The sequence below is a fragment of the Squalius cephalus genome (genome assembly GCF_949319135.1).
Source record: "Squalius cephalus genome assembly, chromosome: 24".
NCBI lineage: Eukaryota > Metazoa > Chordata > Actinopteri > Cypriniformes > Leuciscidae > Squalius > Squalius cephalus.
This window is the reverse complement of record NC_137145.1, coordinates 17,849,444-17,870,306: the sequence shown is the minus strand read 5'-3', so window position 1 is coordinate 17,870,306 and position 20,863 is coordinate 17,849,444. Positions and strand designations below refer to the sequence as shown.

The 20,863-nt window shown below is 39.5% G+C and overlaps 5 protein-coding genes across 17 annotated transcripts in view; all 5 read left to right on the top strand.

The window, feature by feature from the left end:
* Positions 1-20,863, top strand: part of LOC307152417 (protocadherin gamma-C5-like) — a gene marked incomplete at its 5' end in the record, with an annotated part of 153,623 nt that overhangs the window by 45,716 nt on the left and 87,044 nt on the right. The gene's annotated exons all lie outside the window — the stretch shown is intronic.
* LOC307152066 (uncharacterized protein) lies at positions 106-6,247 on the top strand (the record flags this gene model as incomplete). The annotated part of the gene is made up of 2 exons (XM_079860460.1): positions 106-2,556; positions 3,370-6,247. The coding sequence occupies 2 exons, from the start codon at positions 106-108 to the stop codon at positions 5,836-5,838; spliced, it is 4,920 nt and encodes a 1,639-aa protein (XP_079716586.1). The 3' UTR covers positions 5,839-6,247.
* LOC307152421 (protocadherin gamma-A3-like) lies at positions 6,187-9,205 on the top strand (the record flags this gene model as incomplete). Its single annotated transcript, XM_079861058.1, has 1 exon — positions 6,187-9,205. Exon 1 carries the CDS (start codon positions 6,743-6,745, stop codon positions 9,203-9,205), a length of 2,463 nt encoding a protein of 820 aa, XP_079717184.1. The 5' UTR covers positions 6,187-6,742.
* Positions 10,043-20,193, top strand: LOC307152065 (uncharacterized protein; the record flags this gene model as incomplete). The annotated part of the gene is made up of 4 exons (XM_079860459.1): positions 10,043-12,564; positions 16,970-17,022; positions 17,182-19,630; positions 20,188-20,193. The coding sequence occupies exons 1-4, from the start codon at positions 10,111-10,113 to the stop codon at positions 20,191-20,193; spliced, it is 4,962 nt and encodes a 1,653-aa protein (XP_079716585.1). The 5' UTR covers positions 10,043-10,110.
* LOC307152424 (protocadherin gamma-A8-like) lies at positions 12,948-17,205 on the top strand. The gene has a single exon (XM_079861061.1). The coding sequence runs from the start codon at positions 13,142-13,144 to the stop codon at positions 15,578-15,580; it is 2,439 nt and encodes an 812-aa protein (XP_079717187.1). The 5' UTR covers positions 12,948-13,141; the 3' UTR covers positions 15,581-17,205.

Here is a 20,863-nt window from a genome sequence, read left to right as displayed (position 1 = left end):
GGGACACAGTCACTGACTAACAGCGACCTAACTGGATTAATCCGTGGATATTTCGAATGTAGAACACCATCTTCAGATTGTAATCTGAATACTTAATATATTAAAATGTTTGTGATTACGGTTTGTAGAAGGATTCATTGTTTCCACTCGCGAGGACAGCTACTGCAACATATCTTCCTATGGAGGGTTTTATTCATCATGGCCGTTTGCTTGATCTCAAACACAAACGCACAGATTCGTTACTCAGTTCCAGAGGAAATGAAGAAAGGATCTCTTATCGGGAATATAGCTCATGATCTTGGTCTGGATGTTCAAAGACTGCGCTCGGGTCGAGCTCGTATCGTGTCTGGCGACAGCACTGAATACATAGAGCTGAAAACAGACAAAGGGATTTTGGTTGTGAAGGAGAGAATTGACCGAGAGCAGCTTTGCGCTGAAACCACTCCGTGCAGCTTCACATTTGAAATAATACTTGATAATCCAATGGAGCTACATCATGTTACGGTAGAAATATTGGATGTAAACGATCACTCACCAACATTTCCTAAAGATGAAATTAATCTTGAAATAAGTGAATCGGCCGCGCCTGGGGCTCGTTTCTTACTAGGAAGCGCAGATGATCCTGATGTGGGCGTGAATGCTCTCCAAAATTATGTCTTATCACCGAATGATAATTTTATTTTAAAACAGCATGCACGACAAGGTGGTGTCAAATATGCTGAAATGGTGCTTCAGAAACCTTTAGATAGGGAACAACATCCACTACTTTCTCTCACTCTTACAGCAATTGATGGAGGAAATCCGCAAAGATCAGGTAACGTAAAAATAGCTGTGAATGTACTAGATGTAAATGACAACGCGCCAGTATTCAACCAGACAATTTACAGAGCAACGATAGCAGAAAATTTGCCAAAGGGAACTTACATAACAACAGTTAATGCAAGTGATGCTGACAGCGGTGCTAATAAATTAATTTCCTACAGTTTTACGAATATAAAGGTCGTTGGTGTGATATTTGAGTTAAATGAAACCACTGGTGTTATAACACTAACTGGGCTGCTTGACTACGAAAAAGCAAAAAAATACGAAATTGATATCGAAGCAAAGGACCAAGGTGGTTTAGGAAACTCAGCTAAAGTCATAGTTGATTTAATTGATGTTAATGATAATGCACCAGCTATCAGTATTATGTCATTTTCAAGCCCAGTTTCTGAAGACGCAACTGTTGGAACCACTATCGCTATTTTCAGTGTCAAAGATCTAGATGCAGGAGACAATGGACACGTTGACTGTACAATTGATAGAAACACACCATTCAAACTTCAGTCTTCACTGCGGAATTATTACACTTTAGTTACTGATGCTGCTTTAGATCGTGAACGTGTGGCAGAATATAATATCACAATCACAGCTACAGATTCAGGGTCTCCTGCGCTTTCCAGTCAGAAAACTTTAAATCTGAAAGTATCAGATGTTAATGACAATCCGCCCAGGTTTCAAAAGAGTATTTACACTGCATATGTTCCTGAAAATAATTCACCTGGTTTATCCATATTCACTCTGAGTGCTCAAGATGATGACTGGAACCAGAACGCTCGTATCTCGTATCTTCTAGATGAAACTACAGTGGGTGGATCCCCTGTTTCCTCTTTTATATCAGTAAATGCTGACAGTGGAGTGGTGCACGCGCTGCGGGGATTTGACTATGAGCAAATGAAAAGTGTTAGTGTCTGTGTGAAAGCACAAGATGGAGGCTCTCCACCCCTCAGCACTAATGTGACTTTGGACATTATAATCCAAGATCAGAATGACAACGCTCCTCAGGTTCTGTATCCAGTACAGACTGGCGGTTCAGTGGTGGCTGAGATTGTGCCTCGTGCTGCAGATGTTGGATATCTCGTCACTAAAGTGGTGGCTGTTGATGTGGACTCTGGACAGAATGCCTGGCTCTCCTATAAACTACAGAAAGCTACAGACAGAGCGCTGTTTGAAGTGGGTTTACAGAATGGAGAAATAAGAACTGTGCGACAAGTGACTGATAAAGATGCTGTCAAACAGAAACTCACTGTTGTTGTGGAGGATAACGGACAGCCCTCTCGCTCAGCTGTGGTCTCCATTAACGTGGCTGTGGCTGACAGCTTTCCTGAAGTATTGTCAGAGTTCACAGACTTTACGCATGAAAAACAATATAACGACAGCCTGACTTTTTATTTAGTTCTCGCGCTGGCCGCTGTTTCTTTCCTATTTATCACTTGTGTGGTTGTGATAATATCAGTAAACATCTACAGATGGAGACAATCTCGCTTCCTCTTTCAGTCCAACCTGCCTGTTATTCCGTACTATCCACCGCATTACGCAGACACAGGAGTCACTGGAACTCTGCCGCACGGGTATAATTATGAAGTGTGCATGACGACTGACTCGAGGAAGAGTGACTGTAAGTTTTCTACACTCGGTGGACAGAGTGTTTTAGTGGTGGACCCGAGTTTCACTGAGACGATGCAGCATACAATCAAGGAAAAAAACTGCTTAGAAGATCCAGAATTGCAGGAAATGGTAAGATCGCCTGTTCTTATAATGACTGACATAAAGTCTATATAAAATTAAAATTAAACACAATAAATTGTGAATAGTATAACATTAGAAAGTCTGGCCGACTGTATTAAATCTGTAATCTGTAGAAGTTTTTTCTTCTATTGATCTAGGTTATTGTTAACTTCTATATTTAATAATACATTTTCAACAAAATAAGTTGTGTATATATTACCATTAGATATACTTTGAACGATCAATATTTTAAAAAAGGTAAATTAAATTAATTTATTAAATTACCCTAGAATAATGAATGCTGTCTAAGTATTATTCATTATAGAATATCTAATGCAATAACTAATGTTAACGAACGGAACCTTATCGTAAAGTATTATTATTAAACGTATTTTTATCTAACTAGGTAAAATTATTGCTTTGTCTTAGTACTACTTAGAGTACAGTAGGAATAATTGTCACATTAAAATTGGAGGGTTATTGCCTATTCTAAATTGTTATGTTGGGTTGTTTTATGTTGTTTTAATTTTGTTCAGACCAAATAACGGAATTCAGTTCTGCTTCTAAGACGCTTCGTGGCTTTTCATTAGTGTCGTTTCTCGCTCTCAACTCTAAGGGCCGCTGTTGATTTGTAGAAAAGCATGTAGGTGATCTCCTGTGATTGGTAGAGCTGTGCTGATGCTGGTTAGGAGATTGTGGAGGAGACTAAAGAGAGTCGATGAAGGGACACAGTCACTGACTAACAGCGACCTAACTGGATTAATCCGTGGATATTTCGAATGTAGAACACCATTTTCAGATTGTAATCTGAATACTTAATATATTAAAATGTTTGTGATTACGGTTTGTAGAAGGATTCATTGTTTCCAATCGCGAGGACAGCCATTGGATGGTGTTTTCCTATGGAGGGTTTTATTCATCATGGCCGTTTGCTTGATCTCAAACACAAACGCACAGATTCGTTACTCAGTTCCAGAGGAAATGAAGAAAGGATCTCTTATCGGGAATATAGCTCATGATCTTGGTCTGGATGCTCAAAGACTGCGCTCGGGTCGAGCTCGTATCGTGTCTGGCGACAGCACTGAATACGTAGAGCTGAAAACAGACAAAGGGATTTTGGTTGTGAAGGAGAGAATTGACCGAGAGCAGCTTTGCGCTGAAACCACTCCGTGCAGCTTCACATTTGAAATAATACTTGATAATCCAATGGAGCTACATCATGTTACGGTAGAAATATTGGATGTAAACGATCACTCACCAACATTTCCTAACGATGAAATTAGTCTTGAAATAAGTGAATCGGCCGCGCCTGGAGCTCTTTTTTTACTGGGAAGCGCAGATGATCCTGATGTAGGTCTAAACGCACTACAACATTATACTATATCACCTAGTGATTATTTTATTCTGAAAGAACATTCGAGCCCCGATGGAATCAAATATGCTGAAATGGTGCTTCAGAAACCTCTAGACAGAGAGCAGCATCCACGACTGTCTCTCATTCTCACAGCGGTCGACGGAGGAAATCCTCAAAGATCTGGTAATATGAAAATAGAAGTCACTCTACTAGATATAAATGACAACGCACCTGTCTTTAACCAGTCAGTTTACAGGGCAACAATAGCGGAAAATGCGCCTAAGGGTACTTATATTACAACTGTAAATGCCAGTGACGCAGATAGTGAAGCAAACAGTTTAATTTCCTACAGTTTCGCTAATTTCAAAAGCAACAGAAATGACATTTTTAAAATCGATAGAAAAACAGGTGTTATCACTCTAACTGGAATGTTTGACTATGAAAGAGCAAAAAAACACGAAATTGGCATCGAGGCAAAAGATCAGGGTGGTTTAGGAAACTCGGCTAAAGTCATAGTTGATGTAATTGATGTTAATGATAATGCACCAGTTATCAGTGTTATGTCATTTTCAAGTCCAGTGACAGAAGACGCAACTGTTGGAACCACTATCGCTATTTTCAGCGTCAAAGATTTAGATGCAGGAGACAATGGACACGTTGACTGTACAATTAATCAAAATATTCCATTTAAATTACAATCCTCGCTGCGGAATTATTACACTTTAGTTACTGATGCTGCTTTAGATCGTGAACGTGTGGCAGAATATAATATCACAATCACAGCTACAGATTCAGGGTCTCCTGCGCTTTCCAGTCAGAAAACTTTAAATCTGAAAGTATCAGATGTTAATGACAATCCGCCCAGGTTTCATAAGAGTATTTACACTGCATATGTTACTGAAAATAATTCACCTGGTTTATCCATATTTACTCTGAGTGCTCAAGATGATGACTGGAACCAGAACGCTCGTATCTCGTATCTTCTAGATGAAACTACAGTGGGTGGATCCCCTGTTTCCTCTTTTATATCAGTAAATGCTGACAGTGGAGTGGTGCACGCGCTGCGCGGTTTTGACTATGAGCAAATGAAAAGTGTTAGTGTCTGTGTGAAAGCACAAGATGGAGGCTCTCCACCCCTCAGCACTAATGTGACTTTGGACATTATAATCCAAGATCAGAATGACAACGCTCCTCAGGTTTTGTATCCAGTACAGACTGGCGGTTCAGTGGTGGCTGAGATTGTGCCTCGTGCTGCAGATGCTGGATATCTCGTCACTAAAGTGGTGGCTGTTGATGTGGACTCTGGACAGAATGCCTGGCTCTCCTATAAACTACAGAAAGCTACAGACAGAGCGCTGTTTGAAGTGGGTTTACAGAATGGAGAAATAAGAACTGTGCGACAAGTGACTGATAAAGATGCTGTCAAACAGAAACTCACTGTTGTTGTGGAGGATAACGGACAGCCCTCTCGCTCAGCTGTGGTCTCCATTAACGTGGCTGTGGCTGACAGCTTTCCTGAAGTGTTGTCAGAGTTCACTGACTTTACGCATGAAAAACAATATAACGACAACCTGACTTTTTATTTAGTTCTCGCACTGGCCGCTGTTTCTTTCCTATTTATCACTTGTGTGGTTGTGATAATATCAGTAAAGATCTACAGATGGAGACAATCTCGCTTCCTCTTTCAGTCCAATCTGCCTGTTATTCCGTACTATCCACCGCATTACGCAGACACAGGAGTCACTGGAACTCTGCCGCACGGGTATAATTATGAAGTGTGCATGACGACTGACTCGAGGAAGAGTGACTGTAAGTTTTCTACACTCGGTGGACAGAGTGTGTTAGTGGTGGACCCGAGTTTCACTGAGACGATGCAGCGCGCAATGAAAGAAAAGAACTTCTTAGAAGATCCAGAATCGCAAGAAATGGTAAGATAGGCTGTTCTTTAAAAGACTGAAATAATGTAATAACATGCAGTAAATTGTGGCTAGTAATAAAAAGCCTGTTACATCGTCTGTAACACTTTACCATAAGGTTTAATTCGTTAACATTAATTAATGCATTAGCAACAATGAACTAAAAATAAATAGCATTTTTACAACATTTATTTGTATAGTTAATTACCAATTTTTATATATACTTTACATTTCTAACATTGTAACATATTCTCAGGTTTTATGAATCAATGTTTGTTAACGTGTTTTGACCGAAAATAAATTTGCAATAAACAATAATATATTTGTTAATTAAATCTGACCTAGATTAACAAATGTTGTTTTGTTCACTGCTAGTTCATAACTAGTGCATTAGCCAGTGTTAACGAACGGAAGCTGATTGTACAGTATTATCTTTAAAAAATAAATAAAAAAAATGCGCCATTCATAAGATTTTATCTGTAAAGGGGGTGATCTCACGTTACTAAGAATATTGATTATAAATCTCTTTACTACTAAACGTAAAACAATATTAAAATGTATTATGAGAGAGTTGAAAGGTTGTTTGATTATATAGTTATTTTGGGATATTTTATCCTGTTCTATTTTTGTTTACATCAAAGGACGGAATGCCATTCTAGTTCTGAGATATGTCAGTGCTTTTATTATTGTCGTTTCTCGTTCTCAACTCTAAGGGCCGCTGTTGATTTGTAGAAAAGCTTGTAGGTGATCTCCTGTGATTGGTGGAGCTGTGCTGATGCTGGTTAGGAGATTGTGGAGGAGACTAAAGAGAGTCGATGAAGGGACACAGTCACTGACTAACAGCGACCTAACTGGATTAATCCGTGGATATTTCGAATGTAGAACACCATCTTCAGATTGTAATCTGAATACTTAAAATATAAAAATGTTTGTGATAACAGTTTGTAGAAGGATTCATTGTTTCCAATCGCGAGGACAGCAATTGGATGGTGTTTTCCTATGGAGGGTTTTATTCATCATGGCCGTTTGCTTGATCTCAAACACAAACTCACAGATTCGTTACTCAGTTCCAGAGGAAATGAAGAAAGGATCTCTTATCGGGAATATAGCTCATGATCTTGGTTTGGATGTTCAAAGACTGCGCTCGGGTCGAGCTCGTATCGTGTCTGGCGACAGCACTGAATACATAGAGCTGAAAACAGACAAAGGGATTTTGGTTGTGAAGGAGAGAATTGACCGAGAGCAGCTTTGCGCTGAAACCACTCCGTGCAGCTTCACATTTGAAATAATACTTGATAATCCAATGGAGCTACATCATGTTACGGTAGAAATATTGGATGTAAACGATCACTCGCCAACATTTCCTAAAGAGGAAATTAACCTTGAAATAAGCGAATCGGCCACACATGGGGCTCGTTTCTTACTGGGAAGCGCAGATGATCCTGATGTAGGTGTAAATGCCCTCCAAAATTATATGATGTCACCTAATGATTATTTTATTCTGAAACAACATACGCGGCCCGATGGAGTCAAATATGCTGAAATGGTGCTTCAGAAACCTCTAGACAGAGAGCAGCGTCCACGACTGTCTCTCATTCTCACAGCGGTCGACGGAGGAAATCCTCAAAGATCTGGAAAAATAAAAATAGAGGTGAATGTACTAGATGCAAATGATAACGCACCTGTCTTTAACCAGTCAGTTTACAGAGCAACAATTGAAGAAAATTCCCTCAAAGGAACTTATATTACAACTGTTAATGCTACTGATGCAGATAGTGGAATGTATAGTTTGATTTCATACAGTTTTGCTAATTTGAAAGGGAACATAAATAACGTTTTTGAAATAGATGAAAAAACAGGTGTTATCACTCTAACTGGAATGCTTGACTATGAAAAAGCTAAGAAATACGAAATTAGCATAGAAGCTAAAGATCAGGGTGGTTTAGGAAACGCAGCCAAAGTCATAGTTGATTTAATTGATGTTAATGATAATGCACCAGTTATCAGTGTTATGTCATTTTCAAGTCCAGTGACAGAAGACGCAACTGTTGGAACCACTATCGCTATTTTCAGCGTCAAAGATCTAGATGCAGGAGACAATGGACACGTTGACTGTACAATTAATCAAAATATTCCATTTAAATTACAATCCTCGCTGCGGAATTATTACACTTTAGTTACTGATGCTGCTTTAGATCGTGAACGTGTGGCAGAATATAATATCACAATCACAGCTACAGATTCAGGGTCTCCTGCGCTTTCCAGTCAGAAAACTTTAAATCTGAAAGTATCAGATGTTAATGACAATCCGCCCAGGTTTCAAAAGAGTATTTACACTGCATATGTTACTGAAAATAATTCACCTGGTTTATCCATATTCACTCTGAGAGCTCAAGATGATGACTGGAACCAGAACGCTCGTATTTCGTATCTTCTAGATGAAACTACAGTGGGTGGATCCCCTGTTTCCTCTTTTATATCAGTAAATGCTGACAGTGGAGTGGTGCACGCTCTGCGCGGTTTTGACTATGAGCAAATGAAAAGTGTTAGTGTCTGTGTGAAAGCACAAGATGGAGGCTCTCCACCCCTCAGCACTAATGTGACTTTGGACATTATAATCCAAGATCAGAATGACAACGCTCCTCAGGTTTTGTATCCAGTACAGACTGGCGGTTCAGTGGTGGCTGAGATTGTGCCTCGTGCTGCAGATGTTGGATATCTCGTCACTAAAGTGGTGGCTGTTGATGTGGACTCTGGACAGAATGCCTGGCTCTCCTATAAATTACAGAAAGCTACAGACAGAGCGCTGTTTGAAGTGGGTTTACAGAATGGAGAAATAAGAACTGTGCGACAAGTGACTGATAAAGATGCCGTCAAACAGAAACTCACTGTTGTTGTGGAGGATAACGGACAGCCCTCTCGCTCAGCTGTGGTCTCCATTAACGTGGCTGTGGCTGACAGCTTTCCTGAAGTGCTGTCAGAGTTCACTGACTTTACGCATGAAAAACAATATAACGACAACCTGACTTTTTATTTAGTTCTCGCACTGGCCGCTGTTTCTTTCCTATTTATCACTTGTGTGGTTGTGATAATATCAGTAAAGATCTACAGATGGAGACAATCTCGCTTCCTCTTTCAGTCCAATCTGCCTGTTATTCCGTACTATCCACCGCATTACGCAGACACAGGAGTCACTGGAACTCTGCCGCACGGGTATAATTATGAAGTGTGCATGACGACTGACTCGAGGAAGAGTGACTGTAAGTTTTCTACACTCGGTGGACAGAGTGTTTTAGTGGTGGACCCGAGTTTCACTGAGACGATGCAGCGCGCAATGAAAGAAAAGAACTTCTTAGAAGATCCAGAATCGCAAGAAATGGTAAGATAGGCTGTTCTTTAAAAGACTGAAATAATGTAATAACATGCAGTAAATTGTGGCTAGTAATAAAAAAGCCTGTTACATCGTCTGTAACACTTACCATAAGGTTTAATTCGTTAACATTAATGCATTAGCAACCATGAACTAAAAATAAATTGCATTTTTACAACTTTTATTTATATAGTTAATTATTCATTTTTGCATACTATACATTTCTAACACTGTAACATATTCTCAGGTTGTATGAATCAATGTTTGTTAACGTGTTTTGACCGAAAATTAATTTGCAATAAACAATCATTTATTTGTTAAACAAATCTGACCTAGATTATCAAATGTTGTATTGTTCACTGTTAGTTCTCTAGTGCATTAGCCAGTGTTAACGAACGGAAGCTGATTGTACAGTATTATCTTAAAAAAAAAAAAAAAAAAAAAATAAAATGAGCCATTCATAAGATTTTATCTGTAAAGGAGGTTATCTCACATGTTAATAAGAATAGTAAATATTTATCTTTTTTACTACTAAACGTAAAACAATATTAACATTTATTATGAGAGAGTTTAAAGGTTGTTTGATTATATAGTTATTTTGGGATATTTTATCCTGTTCTATTTTTGTTCAGATCAAAGGACGGAATGCAGTTCTAGTTCTGAGATATGTCAGTGCTTTTATTATTGTCGTTTCTCGCTCTCAACTCTAAGGGCCGCTGTTGATTTGTAGAAAAGCATGTAGGTGATCTCCTATGATTGGTGGAGCTGTGCTGATGCTGGTTAGGAGATTGTGGAGGAGACTAAAGAGAGTCGATGAAGGGACACAGTCACTGACTAACAGCGACCTAGCTGGATTAATCCGTGGATATTTCGAATGTAGAACACCATCTTTAGATTGTAATCTGAATACTTAATATATTAAAATGTTTGTGATTACGGTTCGTGGAAGGATTCATTGTTTCCAATCGCGAGGACAACTATTGGATGGTGTTTTCCTATGGAGGGTCTTATTCATCATGGCCGTTTGCTTGATCTCAAACATAAACCCGCAGATTCGTTACTCAGTTCCAGAGGAAATGAAGAAAGGATCTCTTATCGGGAATATAGCTCATGATCTTGGTCTGGATGCTCAAAGACTGCGCTCGGGTCGAGCTCGTATCGTGTCTGGCGACAGCACTGAATACGTAGAGCTGAAAACAGACAAAGGGATTTTGGTTGTGAAGGAGAGAATTGACCGAGAGCAGCTTTGCGCTGAAACCACTCCGTGCAGCTTCACATTTGAAATAATACTTGATAATCCAATGGAGCTACATCATGTTACGGTAGAAATATTAGATGTAAACGATCACTCTCCAACATTTGCTAACGATGAAATTAGTCTTGAAATAAGTGAATCGGCCGCACCTGGAGCTCTTTTTTTACTGGGAGGCGCAGATGATCCTGATGTAGGTCTAAACGCACTACAACATTATACTATGTCACCTAATGATAAATTTATTCTTAAAGAACACTCGCGCCCCGATGGAGTCAAATATGCTGAAATGGTGCTGCAGAAACCTCTAGACAGAGAGCAGCATCCCCGACTGTCTCTCATTCTCACAGCGGTCGACGGAGGAAACCCTCAAAGATCTGGTAATATGAAAATAGAAATCACTGTACTAGATGCAAATGACAACGCGCCAGTGTTCAACCAGTCACTTTACCGAGCAACAGTAAAAGAAAATTCACCTAAAGGAAGCTATATTACAATTGTTAATGCTAGTGATGCAGACAGTGGTGCAAATAGTTTGATTTTATACAGTTTTGCTAATTTTAAAGGGAACATAAATGACATTTTTAAAATCGATGAAAAAACAGGTGTTATAACACTAACTGGGCCGGTTGACTACGAAAAAGCAATAAAATACGAAATTGATATCGAAGCAAAGGACCAAGGCGGTTTAGGAAACTCGGCTAAAGTCATAGTTGATTTAATTGATGTTAATGATAATGCACCAGTTATCAGTGTTATGTCATTTTCAAGCCCGGTTACTGAAGACGCAACTGTTGGAACCACTATCGCTATTTTCAGTGTCAAAGATCTAGATGCAGGAGACAATGGACACGTTGACTGTACAATTAATAGAAACACACCATTCAAACTTCAGTCTTCACTGCGGAATTATTACACTTTAGTTACTGATGCTGCTTTAGATCGTGAACGTGTGGCAGAATATAATATCACAATCACAGCTACAGATTCAGGGTCTCCTGCGCTTTCCAGTCAGAAAACTTTAAATCTGAAAGTATCAGATGTTAATGACAATCCGCCCAGGTTTCAAAAGAGTATTTACACTGCATATGTTACTGAAAATAATTCACCTGGTTTGTCCATATTTACTCTGAGTGCTCAAGATGATGACTGGAACCAGAACGCTCGTATTTCGTATCTTCTAGATGAAACTACAGTGGGTGGATCCCCTGTTTCCTCTTTTATATCAGTAAATGCTGACAGTGGAGTGGTGCACGCGCTGCGCGGTTTTGACTATGAGCAAATGAAAAGTGTTCGTGTCTGTGTGAAAGCACAAGATGGAGGTTCTCCACCCCTCAGCACTAATGTGACTTTGGACATTATAATCCAAGATCAGAATGACAACGCTCCTCAGGTTCTGTATCCAGTACAGACTGGCGGTTCAGTGGTGGCTGAGATTGTGCCTCGTGCTGCAGATGTTGGATATCTCGTCACTAAAGTGGTGGCTGTTGATGTGGACTCTGGACAGAATGCCTGGCTCTCCTATAAACTACAGAAAGCTACAGACAGAGCGCTGTTTGAAGTGGGTTTACAGAATGGAGAAATAAGAACTGTGCGACAAGTGACTGATAAAGATGCTGTCAAACAGAAACTCACTGTTGTTGTGGAGGATAACGGACAGCCCTCTCGCTCAGTTGTGGTCTCCATTAACGTGGCTGTGGCTGACAGCTTTCCTGAAGTGCTGTCAGAGTTCACTGACTTTACGCATGAAAAACAATATAACGACAACCTGACTTTTTATTTAGTTCTCGCACTGGCCGCTGTTTCTTTCCTATTTATCACTTGTGTGGTTGTGATAATATCAGTAAAGATCTACAGATGGAGACAATCTCGCTTCCTCTTTCAGTCCAATCTGCCTGTTATTCCGTACTATCCACCGCATTACGCAGACACAGGAGTCACTGGAACTCTGCCGCACGGGTATAATTATGAAGTGTGCATGACGACTGACTCGAGGAAGAGTGACTGTAAGTTTTCTACACTCGGTGGACAGAGTGTTTTAGTGGTGGACCCGAGTTTCACTGAGACGATGCAGCGCGCAATCCAAGAAAAGAACTTTATAGAAGAAAACAGTCTTTCGGAATTGGTAAGATAAAGCCCTTTTTAAATGTTTTTTTCTTATAAATTGTTTGTCCTCTAATGGTGTATTTGATGGCTAATCTCAAAAACACTGCTTCGTTTGGAAGTGCTTCGTTTAAGATGGCACGGACAGGTTTCAGCACCACTGGACAGCGCCAAACGCAGTAATAATCTTTTTTTTTTTTTTCCTTCTTTTGAGTTCAGTCAAATAATTTCACAACAAATTATTATTATTATTATGATTATTAATGATAATAATAATTTATTTACATTTTTATTTTTACTTGTGTCCTGGTCTTCTGTGATTTATCAAAAACAAATGAATGCAATTCAAAGATAAGGCTCATAGGGCCGCTGTTGATCAACGCAGCGCAGTCGCTCTATATTTCTCAGACCTATACCCTCACATTTAAGTGATGTCAGAGAACAGCTAACGAAAGCCTGATGACTCGAAACAATTATTTTGTCGGATGTTCTGTAAATAGATATCCTCGTCGTACTATGCTAGTTCTTACTTTCACATAACGTCTTTATTTTCTATTTAAACCAACCGATCTTCAGGATCTGCAGAACAAAGGGGGGAAATGGCTAGCTCTGTAATGTGGCAGGCTGCGGCGTTTTTTATGATTATGTGTCAATACTCGGTGAGAGGGCAGATCAGCTACTCCATTCCAGAAGAAATGGCAAAAGGGTCTATCGTCGGAAATATTTCCCAAGGTTTGGGTTTGGATTTAAAAAGACTGAAGTCAGGGAAAGCGCGCATATTTGCTGGAGACAACACCGAATTCGTCGGATTGAATAATGAGAGGGGGATACTTCTCACCGAGGAAAAAATAGACCGCGAGGCTCTTTGTGCTAAAACGACTCCTTGCGCTTTACATCTTCAGCTGATTTTGGAAAATCCAATGGAATGGTACGATGTCACGGTGGAAATTACCGACATAAATGATAACGCTCCGAGTTTTCCAAAAGGTGAGATTACATTTGAAATAAGCGAGTCAGCTGTAACCGGAGCCAGATTCATGTTGGAAAACGCGATTGATCTGGATGTTGGATCTAATTGTCATTTAAGCTATTCACTTAAACCGACAGATAATTTTGTATTAAGTTTGCAAAGTCAAACGGATGGCGACAGAAACATGGAGATGGTGCTACAAAAGACTCTAGACCGTGAAAACAAAAAGCAGTTATCTTTGTTGTTAACAGCAATGGATGGAGGAGAGCCTCAGTTGACCAGTACTGTGCGGATACATGTAACAGTGCTAGATAATAACGACAATCCCCCTGTGTTCAGTCATAGGGTGTACAAAGCCACTCTTGCTGAAAATACACCTAAAGACACTGTTATCACGTCCGTCAGCGCTTCTGATGCAGATGAAGGTTCGAATGCGATTATAACGTACTACATGTCAGGCACTGGAGATGTAAATGATTTATTCATGGTTGACGCACGAAGCGGGGAAATATCCTTAAAAGGCTCAGCTGACTTTGAGAAAGCAAGTCGTTATCAAATAAACATTCAAGCACGCGACCAAGGAGGACTGTCTGATTCATGTAAAGTTATAATTGATCTCTCAGATATGAATGATAACAAGCCAATGATAAGCATCGTATCTATGTCAAATTCGATATCTGAGGAGTCTAGACCTGGCATTGTTGTGGCAATGTTAAACGTATATGATCTTGACTCCGGGTTGAATGGTCAGGTTCATTGCCACATAAATGACAATATTCCTTTTGCTATTGCGTCATCCAGCAGTTTCTTCAGCTTGCAAACAGAGCAGGAACTGGACAGAGAGAGAGAATCTGATTATAATATCAGTGTAATATGTACTGATGAGGGAGTTCCCGCGCTCTCCAGCAGTGTCTCTCTCCGTGTGCAGATATCAGATGTGAATGACAATGCTCCTGTCTTTGAGAAAACTAACTATGAGGCCTGTGTGGTGGAGAATAACACACCTGGTGTCTCTATATTTTCAGTTAAAGCCAGTGATGCTGATTGGAATCAGAATGCTCGTGTTTCTTATATTCTAGAAGACAGCACTGTTAATGGAGTCTCTGTCTCATCATATGTGTCAGTGCAACCTGACAGTGGAGTGATTACAGCTATGCGCACTTTTGACTATGAAACACTGAAAGATTTCCACTTCCGGGTAAAAGCGCAAGATGGAGGCTCTCCTCCACTCAGTAGTAACGTGACAGTGAAAATTACTATTCAAGATCAGAATGACAACGCTCCTCAGGTTCTGTATCCAGTACAGACTGGCGGTTCAGTGGTGGCTGAGATTGTGCCTCGTGCTGCAGATGTTGGATATCTCGTCACTAAAGTGGTGGCTGTTGATGTGGACTCTGGACAGAATGCCTGGCTCTCCTATAAACTACAGAAAGCTACAGACAGAGCGCTGTTTGAAGTGGGTTTACAGAATGGAGAAATAAGAACTGTGCGACAAGTGACTGATAAAGATGCTGTCAAACAGAAACTCACTGTTGTTGTGGAGGATAACGGACAGCCCTCTCGCTCAGCTGTGGTCTCCATTAACGTGGCTGTGGCTGACAGCTTTCCTGAAGTGTTGTCAGAGTTCACAGACTTTACGCATGAAAAACAATATAACGACAACCTGACTTTTTACTTAGTTCTCGCACTGGCCGCTGTTTCTTTCCTATTTATCACTTGTGTGGTTGTGATAATATCAGTAAAGATCTACAGATGGAGACAATCTCGCTTCCTCTTTCAGTCCAATCTGCCTGTTATTCCGTACTATCCACCGCATTACGCAGACACAGGAGTCACTGGAACTCTGCCGCACGGGTATAATTATGAAGTGTGCATGACGACTGACTCGAGGAAGAGTGACTGTAAGTTTTCTACACTCGGTGGACAGAGTGTTTTAGTGGTGGACCCGAGTTTCACTGAGACGATGCAGCATACAATCAAGAAAAATAACTCCATCGACGGTCTAGGGTCAACAGAATTGGTAAGAAAGTTTTGGTTAGACTATTATTTTTATTTTTATTTTAACTGAAAAAGTAATACAAGGATAACCAAGTATACCATAAACAAATAAATAGGCTAAGAACACTTAAATAAAGTGCAAGGTGTCTGAATTAATAACCTGAATGTAAGTGAAATCAGTAATCAGACACTGAATCTCTCAAATACCTGCATTGACTATAGAACTGAATATGACCTACAGTAATCCGCATTGTCTATGAAAATACTATATGTCTAATATACACTGTATAATCACAACATGCTCACCTTACAAGTGCATAGCATTAATATTTGCACAAGCACTAACTTGTTCCATCTATGGTATAAAAGTAAAACAAAACTTACATTCTCACCATCGTCATGCCAACATAACCTGCACCCCTTAACCTGAACATGAACAGATACAAAACGTACGAATGAGATTTATATGAATTTTCTATGAATTTGTTAAAGCATACAATAGTTATGCATTGGCATGATACTCTATTGGTTTTCTCTAATTCCATGACCAGTATCTCATAATTATAAGTTTCCACACGTTGGAAACAACACTCTTTTTGTTTATTGCTTGCCATGTTGCTTACTAACAAGCTAAACATTTTTGAGACTATCAAACAATAGCCTTTTGGTGCTGTTATATTCATAACTGCCATAGGTGCTGTGATATTCATCTGCTTGTTTGACAAGGAACTAAAACTCGTCCATAATTGTTTTGGTGTGCATGACAACTGATTCGAGGAAGTGTGGCTGTACATATGTTAACTTTGTGGAGCATAGAGATTAGACTGAGTTTTATTGGGATCATGCAATTTATCCCTGTACATTGTTGGAATTTTTGTATGATTCTTAGCTAAATGTATGCCAGAAGAGAGTGACCCTATGGTATTCTATGTATCCCAAACCTACTCATTCTTTAGAATGTTTTGGTCGTGGACAAAGAAGTGACTGAAACTATATATTGTGGTAAATAGAATAAATAACATAAAAAATGACTAACAGCGTGTTATTTTTGATGTAGGCCTATGTAGACAACATGTTCAGATTTGTTCAAGTGAATTATTGAGAAAATAAAAACGCAAGGGAACTTTGGCACCATTCAGCACCACTTGTGATGAACAGCGCCTCGTTAGATGAAGGGCTACTATTAAAGAGGACTATGGTCTTTTTTATTGTGTTGTGATTAGTGCCAGCATTATAATTTTGCTCGAATTCCGACTGTTACATACAAATTTTACTTATACTGTAAGTGATCATTTGCACAACCAACCTACATAATATATATATTTTTATTTAATCAACAAAAGGTCCTGGAACAAATTATGGCATTCTGCGTATGATATTTGCAGTGTGATATAGGCCTAGAAAATAATATTCGTTGATAAAATGCTTCTAGGTCTAAGGTTCTATTTTTGTTATGCAGTTCTTTATTTACACTCAGAGGGCCGCTGTTCATCGACAAATCGCGGAGAAACAGTATTTCACAGACCCACCCCCAGCATCACACAATACCACGGGGAAAAAAAAGGCAGTATAGTTGCCACCTCGAATATTTTTCCTACACTATGCTTCTATTCATCTCTCGTCGTCGTGTACGGAGTTAATGTCTGCATTTGGAATTTCCTATATTTAAAGGATACACGGATCTATTGTTGTTGTTTTTTTAACCATCTGTGCAGTTGAGACAATGCCTGATGCAATGATACAGCATTCGGTGCTGTTTTTGACGCTTCTGATTCACATAGCGCGAGGACAGGTCAGTTACTCCATTCCAGAAGAAATGGCAAAAGGATCGATGGTGGGAAACATTGCGCAGGATTTGGGCTTGGATTTGCAACGTTTAAAGTCAGGAAAAGCGCGACTGTTTGCAAGAGACAAAACGGAATATATCGAACTGAACAGAAACACGGGGTTGCTGCTTATCAGAGAGAAAATGGATCGCGAGTCTCTTTGTGCAAAAACAACTCCGTGTGCTTTGCATCTTCAAATGATTTTAGACAACCCGATGGAATTATACACGATTACAATTGAAATCACAGATATAAATGATAACGCTCCCAGTTTTCAGAAAAAGGACTTTAGATTCGAGATCAGCGAATCGGCGGTGGCTGGTGCTGGGTTTATGCTCGGTAGAGCTTTCGATCCGGATGTAGGAACAAACGGTCTTCAGAGTTACTCTCTGAAATCGACTGATAAATTCCGTCTTCAATTTCACAATCAGGCAGATGGTAGTAAAAATGTCGAGATGATTTTACAAAGACCACTTGATAGAGAAACGCAAAGCTCATTTACTTTGTTGTTAGAAGCCTTTGATGGAGGCGATCCAGTGCTCTCTGGCACTGTACAGATACACATTACTGTGTTAGATAATAATGATAATGCTCCTGTGTTTGCACAAAAAGAATATAAAACCACCATTACAGAAAACGCACTAAAGGATACTGTATTAACAGTCGTGAGCGCGTCTGATGCAGACGAAGGATCTAATAGTGTGGTGACGTATTACATATCTGACACATTGGCTAGTAATGTGGCCGACATGTTTCTTGTTAATGAAAAAACTGGTGAACTAATATTAAATGGTCCAGTTGATTATGAAAAAGTGAGCCATTATGAGCTTAATATTCAGGCAAAAGATCAAGGAGGACTCTCTAACGCATGCAAAGTAATTATTGATGTGTTGGATATTAATGATAATTCACCTAGTATTCAAATCCTGTCAAGTTCCCATTCAGTAACTGAAGGGTCCAAGTCTGGTACTGTTGTTGCAATGCTAAATGTTGATGATCTTGATTCAGGTGTAAATGGCCAGGTTCGGTGTTTCATAAGTGAGGCTATTCCCTTTGCTATTACATCTCAGTCTAGCAGTTTCTTCAGTGTGCAAACAGAGCAGGAACTGGACAGAGAGAGAGAATCTGATTATAATATCAGTGTAATATGTATTGATGAGGGAGTTCCCGCGCTATCCAGCAGTGTCTCTCTCCGTGTGCAGATATCAGATGTGAATGACAATGCTCCTGTCTTTGAGAAAACTAACTATGAGGCCTGTGTGGTGGAGAATAACACACCTGGTGTCTCTATATTTTCAGTTAAAGCCAGTGATGCTGATTGGAATCAGAATGCTCGTGTTTCTTATATTCTAGAAGACAGCACTGTTAATGGAGTCTCTGTCTCATCATATGTGTCAGTGCAACCTGACAGCGGAGTGATTACAGCTATGCGCTCTTTTGACTATGAAACACTGAAACATTTCCACTTCCGGGTAAAAGCGCAAGATGGAGGCTCTCCTCCACTCAGTAGTAACGTGACAGTGAAAATTACTATTCAAGATCAGAATGACAACGCTCCTCAGGTTCTGTATCCAGTACAGACTGGCGGTTCAGTGGTGGCTGAGATTGTGCCTCGTGCTGCAGATGTTGGATATCTCGTCACTAAAGTGGTGGCTGTTGATGTGGACTCTGGACAGAATGCCTGGCTCTCCTATAAACTACAGAAAGCTACAGACAGAGCGCTGTTTGAAGTGGGTTTACAGAATGGAGAAATAAGAACTGTGCGACAAGTGACTGATAAAGATGCTGTCAAACAGAAACTCACTGTTGTTGTGGAGGATAACGGACAGCCCTCTCGCTCAGCTGTGGTCTCCATTAACGTGGCTGTGGCTGACAGCTTTCCTGAAGTTCTGTCAGAGTTCACAGACTTTACGCATGAAAAACAATATAACGACAGCCTGACTTTTTATTTAGTTCTCGCACTGGCCGCTGTTTCTTTCCTATTTATCACTTGTGTGGTTGTGATAATATCAGTAAAGATCTACAGATGGAGACAATCTCGCTTCCTCTTTCAGTCCAACCTGCCTGTTATTCCGTACTATCCACCGCATTACGCAGACACAGGAGTCACTGGAACTCTGCCGCACGGGTATAATTATGAAGTGTGCATGACGACTGACTCGAGGAAGAGTGACTGTAAGTTTTCTACACTCGGTGGACAGAGTGTTTTAGTGGTGGACCCGAGTTTCACTGAGACGATGCAGCATACAATCAAGAAAAATAACTCCATTGATGGTCTCGGGTCAACAGAATTGGTAAGAAAATTATGGTTAGACCATTATTGTTATTTTTATTTTAACTGAAAAAGTAATACAAGGCTAACCAAGTATACTATAAACAAATAAATAGGCTAAGAACACTTAAATAAAGTGCAAGATGTCTGAATTAATAACCTGAATGTAAGTGAAATCAGTAATCAGAAACTGAATCTCTCAAATACCTGCATTGACTATAGAACTGAATATGACCTACAGTAATCCGCATTGTCTATGGCAATAGTTATGGATTGGCATGATACTCTATTGGTTTTCTCTAATTCTATGACAGTATCTCATAATTGTAAGTTTCCACACGTTGGAAACAACGCTCTTTTTGTGTATTGCTTGCCATGTTGCTTACTGCAAGGCTACAATTTTTTGAGACTATCAAACAATAGCCTTTTGGTGCTGTTATATTCATAACTGCCATAGGTGCTGTGATATTCATCTGCTTGTTTGACAAGGAACTAAAACTCGTCCATAATTGTTTTGGTGTGCATGACAACTGATTCGATGAAGTGTGGCTGTACATATGTTAACTTTGTGGAGCATAGAGATAAGACTGAGTTTTATTGGGATCATGCAATTTATCCCTGTACATTGTTGTAATTGTTGTATGATTCTTAGCTAAATGTATGCCAGAAGAGAGTGACCCTATGGTATTCTATGTATCCCAAACCTACTCATTCTTTAGAATGTTTTGGTCGTGGACAAAGTGACTGAAATTATGTATTGTGGTAAATAGAAGAAATAATATAAAAAATGACTAACAGCGTGTTATTTTTGATGTAGGTCTATATAGACAACATGTTCAGATTAGTTCAAGTGAATTATTGAGAAAATAAAAACGCAAGGGAACTTTGACACCATTCAGCACCACTTGTGCTGAACAGCGCCTTGATAGATGAAGGGCTACTATTAAAGAGGACTATGGTCTTTTTTTGTGTTGTGCATTATAATTTTGCTCAAATTCCGACTGTTACATACACATTTCAGTTATAAGTGATAATTTGCAAATCCAACCTGCATAATATACATTTTGGTCCCACTTTATATTAGGTGGCTTTACTACTTACATTGAAATTAATAGTTTGATACACTTACATTGAAATTAATAGTTTGATACAATTAATTTATTGTCTACATGTTTTTACATTGTACTTATATTTTGAAAATACCTGCATGCAATTACAGCGGTAAATAATTTATGTAATTACATTTGTGGATGTA